Source organism: Aegilops tauschii, chromosome 6 (assembly GCF_002575655.3).
Source record: "Aegilops tauschii subsp. strangulata cultivar AL8/78 chromosome 6, Aet v6.0, whole genome shotgun sequence".
Taxonomy (NCBI): domain Eukaryota; kingdom Viridiplantae; phylum Streptophyta; class Magnoliopsida; order Poales; family Poaceae; genus Aegilops; species Aegilops tauschii.
The window spans coordinates 4,932,396-4,942,468 of record NC_053040.3 but is presented as its reverse complement, the minus strand read 5'-3'; the positions used below and the strand labels follow the sequence as shown (position 1 = coordinate 4,942,468).

Below are 10,073 nucleotides of genomic sequence, written 5' to 3'. Positions count from 1 at the left end.
TCGGATTCGGCATCCAGAATGGACATGAGAGACTATCATGCTGACACGCGAGGAAGCAGCCTCGCCGTCATATGGGCCGAAACACAACTGGCAGGGAACCAGATCCTGGAGGCACTGTGGGCCAAAGTTGTCTGCTAGGAAGTGCGGGCTCCCAAAAGAGAGCGTCGCGCCTTCAATGCCACACCAGTGTTGGTGGCAATGAAGTTGAGCGTAAGATACTATTACATTAAAGTTACTCATAGACTAAGGTAAATAAATAAGTTACTCATAGACTAATGTAATCGATCTATATGTATGGTCCATGGATTTAGGTTTTAAGCAGTGTTTCTAGTATAAATGAAAGCTTCATGTGCACTTAGCATTCACTATATTTATTAATAACTCTATGAGTTTTGCCTTTAAGCAGATTTTTATGAGACTAGACATATTATTATCGCTTCCAAACATAACTCTGTTACTCCAGGATACAAAGTTCTCAATTGTTAAATGAAAGCTTCAAGTGCAGTTGACATAGTAAATATCCATTGAAGTTCTATGCGATGATGCAAATCTTGCAGTTGCAGAAGCCGAAGACCACACCATCGCACCAATACTGCGTGATTTTATAATACCAACGATGTTGGCAATGATAGAGGCATTCAGACTTTATACATAATGTCATCCTGTCGCGCTTAATCTCACAGTTCTCTGTGCATCTCAAATACATTAAGGGTTAGACCATAATAGTGAGACATCAATTGTGACAACATACCATGTCAAACTATTGCATAATTGGTAACAAGTATTATTCCTCCACGGCATAGAAACAATGTGCTTCAACATCATATTTAAGAAAACTTCTAGTTATCCCATAAGAAACCTACTTCAGAAGAACAAAAGCTAGAACATACCTGCAGTCATACTGCTTCCTAACAACACAAGCATCACCATAAAACAAGCATTGGAAGACCGTTTGTCCATGCTTGAATTCCACACCCGACGAGGTCCAAGGAACGATATATAATGTCAAATGGATAAGGAACGAAGTATCTCATCTATAAGACTTAAAGGCAAATAAAGCTGCATCCAAAAGATATCATGACCACGGATCGGCAGGTGGTCCCCACTAAGGCTAAAGGGATAGATGATCACAAATGGATATGGTCCAGCAAGCCATCTATAGACCTCTAAAAAGGGACATAATGAAATGCATGCAAGAGATAACATGACCAAAGAAAAACCAATTGTCTTGACTTGCATTTAATCTATTATATTTGAAAAGTACTAATCACCAAGTGTACAAAAAAATTTATTTAGTGCTGGGCCAAATTGTTGTTGGGACCACATGCCATGCTGGAGAGGATACCGTGACCCCAGCGGCTACCTGTGAATGTCACCCTTTATTTATTTATTATCCAAAATTAGCCAAAAAGAATCCATGCACTTTCTGTCATGGGTGTTACTCAGTAAATTTCACATGTAAAATTCATCCTAGTTGTAGATATCTCTGGTGGGCTGATGAGTTGTTCCTTCCATGAATGCATCTACCTCTGATTGTTACTCCTAGAGGATTTATAGCATGATGATAGTAGTATGCCACACATATCCTGAATGTTTGTCGATAAAGCTTCTTTTCCAAACTGGTTTCGATGAGGTGGTGTTGAGTATCGTGATTAGTTAGGAAATATGAGATGGATTAGAATTTGTTCTGACTTGTCTTGTACTCCAAATTGATCATGTACTCCTATATATACACGCCCACGAAGATCAAGCAATAAACAATCGATTCTCACAGGTTTTTTCTCTCTCGCCGGTCAATTGGTCGGTGATCTTTTTTTGTTCTTTGATCTAAGATCGAATTGAGTTGCCCGTCCGTCGCCGTCTCATCGCGCGTCACTACTCCAACATTGGCTCATGGCCTCCACAACTAGGGGTGGGCATTCAGTAGAAACCGAAAATTCAGTTTATATTGTTCAGTTAATTATCAAATTCGGTTTACAAAAGTAGAAAACAAAATTAACATCCAAAAACAGCTAACCGAATTTCGGTTAACCACAAATTCGGTTCGGTTTTCAGTTTAAACGGAAAATATACTTCGTTGCTTACAAGCTTACAACTCAGCTGTGATCAAACTCGTCTGTGCACCCCCACCCTCTTCTATAACTGAGCATGTTGTCCCTTGAGAGTACCTACGTGATGTGGGACTAAACAAAGTCGCTGCACACCACCGGCTCTCAGAAGTAGTGGTATTAGTTATTCCGTTTGAGGCTTTGGGCCATGCAATTGGTAAAAGGCCCATACCTAGAACGCAAAAGGTTGGCTTAGCTCACACTGGGCCGTCTGTAAGCCCATTAATGTGTATTTTGCAAACGAGCGCCACGCGCTGGGCTGACCCACTCTAATATTTTCTCTGTTTTTTGAAAACGTCAATAAATGCTGGCACTAGAGTTCGAACCCGCAGCCCCTCCATTGCAACCACTACGGTGTAACTACCAGGTCACCACCGCGCTAGTGCAAAGATAGTTCATTTTTCTTCTTTTATTTGTCATTCAGTTCGGTTTATTCATTTTCTTTTTTCTTTTTTCACATTCTTTTTTTGTTTTCTTTAATGTACGGTTTTTTTAAAATTTGTGAACCTTTTTTCTAAATTTATGAAGTTTTTCTATCAATTTCTAAACTTTTTTTTTCAAATTCTATGAACTTTTTCAAATTTGATGATTTTTTTAAAAATCCGTGAATTTGTTAAATTTCGCTGAACTTTTTCTTAATTTCGATATTTTTTTCCATTTCGATGAACTTTTTTCAAATTCGCTAAACTTTTTTTCATTTCCTATGAAATTTTTAAAACGTTTTACGAACTTTTTCAAATTGGTTGAACTTCTCGAATTCAATGAATTCTTTTCCCATAATCCACAAAACTTTTTTTCAATTTTTTAATGAACGGTGAACTTTTATTCAAAATAGATGAACGTTTTTCAGAACTGATGATTTTTTTAAATGAATATTTATTTTTCAAAATTGATGAAATTTTTCAAAGTTTTTGAACTTTTTTAAAGTTGATAATTTTTTTCTAATTCATGAAAATTCTTCGAATTCATGAACCTTTTTTTTAGTTCGTGGTTTGTTTTTACATCTATGAAGTTTCAGATTTTCTTCACATTTTTGTTCAAAAATCGCGTTTTTCTAATTTATATATGTAGTAAATAGGGTGGTTATACGTACTTCTTAAACAGATCGCGCCCTAATAATTCACTAGAGCCTGTGTGGTATAGTGGTTGGCAAGACGCGCGCCTAGCCGCGAGCGACCACGGCTAGCGCTTGGCCAGACGTGTGACATGCGGGAGGCTATTCGGTTTTTCTTTCGGTTATAGGTTTCATACCGAACCGAGCAATTTAATTTCGGTTATCATAAGTAAAAACCGAATTTCATTGGTTTTTTTGGTTTCTGTATTGGTTCAGCATTTGGTTGGTCGGTTTTTATGCCCACCCCTGTCCACAACTCTCCTCCATCCAGATCGGTTGCTGCACCCCGGCTTCACGCTTGCATGAGCGTGCCATTGTGCGAGGTCGATGCTTGGTCGTGTCGCGTCGCGTGGCCAAGGCACCCCGCGCGGTGTGGCCGGCCGCTTAAGCTGATACCTGGTGCACCTGCCTACGTTGCGTCATTCATGCACATACATCTAGCTACATGCACCCTTGCACCGTCCTGGATGAGGACGTATTGTACTTCGAGAGCTGGATCCGCTCTGCATCACCGCCGCCGCTCTTCTTCCGCCCGGATCGCTGATGCCGAAACACACAAGCCCGTCGCCAGTGACCGGAGAAGATTCCGCATGGATCGCTGCTCCAACATGTGCCAACTAAATTTTCACTTTCCATTTTCAGTTGAACTAATGGTCTATATTTTTCCGCATCTTCTCTTTTGTAAATATATGAATGGATCTCGTAAATCATGTATTTACCACAAACCGTCCTAATTAACAGCATATACACATTGTTTTACTCCCTCCGTTTGATATCCATGCAAGTCAACCATTTGAATGTTTCACCAAGACTATGGAATAAAATAACAACATTTGCAATACCTAATAGATAAAAATGAAACTACTTCTCATGATGGATCAAATGATATAAATTCCGTATTGTGGATATTGATATAGCTTTCCCAAATAATAAAGCATGGTCTGCTTCTAGTCGCCCGTCGTTGAAATTGCCCCCAAAACTGCTGTAAATTACCCACCATGCCACCCATAAGTAAAGAAAACGATTCATTTTTTTTTCAAAGTCGTCGTCGTCAGAAACGGTTCTTATAAGGTCAAACCCTGATGTATCTCAAGGGACTCAAGTATTGCAGTGGCTAGAGCCTCTGTTTCTTGCGAGGGAGACCCGGGTTTGATTAGAACGTTCTGCCCTTTTACCTCATCTTTTTTCCTCTCTTAACAGCAAGCGCGCCTCCTCCACCCCACACTTGTTCATTGGCCGACCCACCATTCTTTTTTTCTTTTCTTATTTCTGTTTCTGTTTTTCCTTCTTTAAATTAACTTGGAATTTCCAAAAAGGTGCGAGTTTTGGATTTTTTTGAGAAATCCAAAATGTTCATGAATTCAAAAAATGTTTGGAAAATTTTAAAATGTCCGGTATTTTAAAAAAACATTTGCATACTATAATAAAAATCATGATTTCGAAAAAAATGCTCACGAAATAAAAAGTACTCATGATTTTATCGTGTATTGAAAACATATTTTGGAAACTAAAAAAATGTTCCAAAATTCAAACAGATCCGTCAATAACAAACAAAATTAACCCACTTACATAGAGGCCTCTTTTGGATCTATAGATGTCGTTTTATGAATTTATTTAGTACAGCGCATGTTTCCTAAAAAAATAGTTTATGTGTTTTGTTCAGCGTTGAGCCACACAAAATTGACACATGTTCCTATGTGTTAGTTTTTGTAAGCTATATGAAAATGACTAAATGTCTAATTTGCCCCATACACATCTATGTTTATTCTTTTTTTGGCGGCGGACATCTATATTTATTCTGACACCACGGTTTTGTTGGTCTTGGTAAAAATCGCGACGTTAGGTCAAATCGTGATGGGACCATCACATTTTTAGCTTTTGAAATGACTTTCTAAAAGTTCCTTATGTCATTGTGAGATGATTCAGTCATAGTTTGTTAAATCACATTTTGAAAGTCCTTATCTCATTCTGGCATATGTTTCAGACTTTTTTTTTTCTCAATCACATCTGCGTAATCTGATTGTTTTTCTCCCGTTGCAATGCGTGGGTATATTTTCTAGTTTTTCTAAAAGCTTGGTCAAACATGCACTCTTTGATTTTTGAAAAAACAAATACACCTTATATAAAGGAATGGAGGGAGTAGCTGATTAAAAACGTACATAGTGGAGGACCAAGTTAGAGCAGATACCAGAACTAAGCCAGTCTTCCCTGCAGATTGATAAAAAAATAATGTAGAATCATGACCATAGATCATTTCATGCAAAGTTAACTTTAATGCACGGTAACTACTACTACTCCGTCGGAGGGAGTACAATTTTGTTGGACGAATGGATGGGTGCGGCAACGTAATCCATCATAGTCATGGTTATTTGAATAATGATGGAGATAACCATAAGCTCCAAACAAATCTTCATAAATTACTTTATATTTCTTTTTTATTTATGAGAGAAAAGTGGGCCCCTCACCCCTCCGATTACATATACAGAAACTATGGTCTTGGATGCAAACTATATCTGCTAGATCCAGAGAGAGGTCCAAAGACTAACGACTAGGACATATTTAGGCACACTTTGGCCAAACATTTACACACTGAAGCGAACTTGCAAACATCACAAAACACGGGAACTTCATTACAAACTAAGGGAGGAACAAAGCAAAGCAAAAGATCTTCAAAGCGAAGCTGGAGAAATGCCTTGGCAGCAGTGCTGCAACTGTCGCCGGGTTTTTCCTTGCCTACTTTGAGCACCTTGCCGTGCTCCTAACCCAGACGCCGCTACCACCACTCTTCTTTCCGGTCCACGGCGTCTACCTTGACACCGGCCAACCCGACTCGGCATCGACCATGGCGCCCCTCACACAGCTACACCACCCTACCCTCTTGGTTACCTCGACATCGGCACAAAGGGCTAACACATTGCTTGAGCAACCTCGTCGGTTTCCACTCCAACCATGACTCCCGTGATGCATCGACCTTGTTATTCTTCAGTCTCACCGTCTGCGTCGCTACCGTTGTGACTGCGGGGATGTTGAATATCGTGATTATTAGAAAACATGGGATAGACTAGGAATAATTCTACATTATCTTGTAATCCAAGAAGATCATGTACTCCCGTATATATGTCCACGAGGCTCAAGCAATACATCAACAATTCCACCAATTTCCCCTCTATTCCTTCTACATGGAGAAATGCCTTGGCAGCAGTGCTGCAACCTGAAGAACACCCTGATAAATTCTGAGCACACCAGGCCTCCAACCTAGTGAAGCTCAAAATATCCCACTTGCTGTTTGTTCTATCAGTCCTGTTTCCCACTTCAGCGCCTCTGAAGAATATCATCACGCGTGCTGCAGACAAGGATTAAAGTGGCACTCCACTCACCCAACCCAATCTAGTTGTGAGATCATATCGTCTTTAACTTGATACTCTATGGATGTCTTTTCTTTTCATCTATATATACGATTCAATCGGTAGGTTAGGTATAAAGTCATGCTACTGCCCAACTAGATGCAAGCATGCATATGTATATAGGAGTAGTTTTTTTTTTCTTCTAGAGCATTGCATGTATACCAACAAGCAACTGATCGTGATTGGTGTATGAAATGTGAAAGTTACAGCTACAACCGAAATGAGTGCACTGTGCACGGTGTGCACTGATCGTGATTATTAGAAACCGCGTACTTAAAGGTGCATCCCTGTCCGATAGGAAAGCTACTAGCTTTGGTCACTTTCCGATATACTCAAGCTTTGGTGCTAGGCTTCTTGGATTCAAAGGGGTTTTAATGAAATTTTGGAGGACACTAATCCTTAGAAAATTTTCCTCTATGTGTTGTTTGAGTCGTAGAATAGCAATGCATAGAGAGAATGTTAAAATAAATCCAAGGCACGTAGTCGATCATCCGAGGAACAAGCAATCACACGAGCACGGCACCGAGATTTGTTAACGAGGTTCACCGATATGACTACATCCCCGAGGCCTGATTACGGACGCTCCTCACCATGACACCGCTACAATACCGCACCCGGTCGCCCTGGACGTCGGCACATGCCGCTGGCTTCCCCTGCGTTCATGTGCTATTATGTTGGCATAGGTTACATCGTATGACTACCCTCGCTATATATGAGAGGCCTAGGATAAAAGTGTCCTACTAGGACACGACTCCATATCCTATCTAAACACGATACTACTCAGAGTCCAACTGTAACCTACCTTGTACCCTATATTTGACACAACTCTAACAGAGAAAAATCATAGGACTCATTTTAACTAGATTCCGTAAAAAATAAATCCATCCACGCAAACCTCAAGTTTAGAATCCTACGACTTTCTTGTGTACAACAATACATCCTACGGGCTTCTTTATTCTTACACCTCAAAATTTTCTATAAAAAAGGTGTAGTGTGTTTATACAAAATTTCAACAAAATATATTTCAAAAAAATATATATTCATATATAGTCTACACAAAGGGGAAAACGACAAATACATAATTTAAAATAGGCTTATTTCAATTGCACTTGGGCTTTTTTTTTGTAGGCTACAAATATGTGTATGGCTTAATTAAACTTCTTGGGTACGCAGATAACATGTATATGTTTTTACATGAATTTTCTTATTTTAAAAAAATATAGTTTTCTACATGATTTATAAATTCCATGCTGACAGCCATCTGCTACCCTGCTATCGGTTCAACAGAATTACTGAAAGTGATCAGGTTGTTCACAACTTGGGCAACTGTATGCTTCTGCATGTTGCTCTCCTACAATCAACTGAAAACTGCCACATCTATCCGGACGAAAACTACTCAAACTTTTTTTCCTGAGTATTACTCAATCAAACATTTCTAAAGGACTTTTTATTGTGGTTGGCTGCTGGTTGGAGCACTAAGCGGAGGCGTGCAGTTCCGCGTCTTGAAAAAGGTAAAAGCTAACAAGCCCAATCAGAGTTGGAGTAAACAACGTACATGCTTGTCCAGCCTTGATTGGCTGAATTCGCTTATAAATAGGAAGATCGAGGAGCACGCACTTGCAAGTACGTAGCAACACAAGCTTAGCCATGACGATGAGGAAGCACCCCTCCGCGTCCTCTATTCTTGTAGCACCGCTGCTGCTTATGCTTCTTCCAGCGTTTGCTCTTGCTGCGGGGAGGCACAACTTAATCACTAGAGACCCTCAGTACAGCCCACAGGCGAACCCAAATCCAGAACCACTACCAGGAAAACAGCCAGATCCAAACCCTCAACCATTACCAGACCCACAACCACTGCCGGGACCACGACCAGACCCAAACCCGCAACCACTACCTGAGCCTAAACCCAACCCACAACCACTGCCAGAGCCACAACCTGATCCAAACGCTCAACCATTACCAGGACCGCATCCTGACCCAAATCCACAACCACTGCCAGAGCCACAACCTGATCCGAACGCTCAACCATTACCAGGACCGCATCCTGACCCAAATCCACAACCATTGTCAGGCCAAATCCCGCAACCGTTGATGGGCCCACAGTCAAGCCCGAACCGGCAGCCACGACCAGACCCACGGTCAAATGAATACCCTCATCCATTAGCAGGATCACAGCCTGATCCCAATCCACAACCATTACCAGACCCAAACCCGAAACCATTGCCGAACCAACAGCCAAACCCAAACCCTCAGCCATTACCAGGACCGCAGCCTGATCCAAACCCACAACCATTACCAGACCCAAACCCGAAACCATTGCCGAACCCACAGCCAAACCCAAACCCACAACCATTACCAGACCCAAACCCAAAACCATTGCCGAACCCACAGCCAAACCCAAATCCCCAGCCATTACCAGGACCGCAGCCTGATCCAAACCCACAACCATTACCAGACCCAAACCCGAAACCATTGCCGAACCCACAGCCAAACCCAAACCCTCAACCATTACCAAGACCGCAGCCTGATCCAAACCCGAAACCATTGCCGGACCCACAGCCAAACCCAAACCCTCAGCCATTACCAGGACCGCAGCCTGATCCAAACCCACAACCATTACCAGACCCAAACCCACAACCACTGCCAGGCCCACAGCCGGACCCGAATGCACAACCAAAACCACCACTTGGGACACAAGCAGAAAAGGAAAATGTGGAAGCAAACATCATCCTAGAGGAGCCGCTAGGATGAGATGTTCGTGTACTACAACCGCGCCAGATATAGTACACTCTCATGACTTATATTGCCAGCTGGATTAAATAAGTGGTGTGTTGTACCCACCACCATCAAGTCATTCCATGCTATATAATGTCAAGATCAATCAAGATTAGGGTATGATGCCCATGTAAATCTTGTGGTTGTCCCGACTTACTTTTCTAGCTTCTATGGAGGATAAGTATGTGTGTGCTGGTTGTACTATGATTGTGTAATGATATATATTAAAATTTCTACTTTGTACCTTTAGTTTTATCATTTTTTACATGAATTGTGTGGAAAGGATTTACCACGAGCTTCAAGTTTGTGCTAGTAAGAAAGGTGGAAACTTATTTGAAGCGTAAATCCTAGCGCAAGTTTAAACTTAAGAGTGAACAAATCATGGCGCAAATTTGTAACATGAAGGGAAACATTTCATAAAATGAAAGTTTGAGGTATAAAGTGGCTAGGATTCTAGTTTGGGTCAAATGTTGATTAGCTACGTATATTACACTTAGATTTTTTAATTTACAGAGAATATTGGCACAGATTACTTTGGGCTTATCTCGCCCAAAAAAGAACTGTTTTCTCTATAGGTAAGGCGGTATTTGGTCTAGTGGGGGTGTGCACGCTTGTTCCTACGGGGCAAAGGCTTGCTTGGATTATGCCATCAACGATGATGCGGCGGTTGCT

At 41.1% G+C, this 10,073-nt stretch overlaps 1 protein-coding gene and 1 long non-coding RNA gene across 2 annotated transcripts; one reads left to right on the top strand and one right to left on the bottom strand.

The window, feature by feature from the left end:
* Positions 1 to 407: 407 nt before the first annotated feature.
* LOC120967275 (uncharacterized) lies at positions 408 to 1,043 on the bottom strand. Its single transcript, XR_005761091.3, has 2 exons — positions 891 to 1,043; positions 408 to 687 (listed from the first exon to the last, which is right to left on the bottom strand). It is a non-coding gene; the product is annotated as an uncharacterized lncRNA (long non-coding RNA).
* Positions 1,044 to 8,251: 7,208 nt separating this feature from the next.
* LOC109777230 (uncharacterized) lies at positions 8,252 to 9,639 on the top strand. Its single transcript, XM_020335871.3, has one exon. It carries the CDS (start codon positions 8,274 to 8,276, stop codon positions 9,375 to 9,377), a length of 1,104 nt encoding a protein of 367 aa, XP_020191460.1. The 5' UTR covers positions 8,252 to 8,273; the 3' UTR covers positions 9,378 to 9,639.
* The last annotated feature ends 434 nt before the right edge of the window (positions 9,640 to 10,073 follow it).

What these genes read in the sequence shown, in the direction of transcription:
- LOC109777230 (XM_020335871.3), top strand. Translation starts at nt 8,274, where the DNA reads ATGACGATGAGGAAGCACCCCTCCGCGTCCTCTATTCTTGTAGCACCG.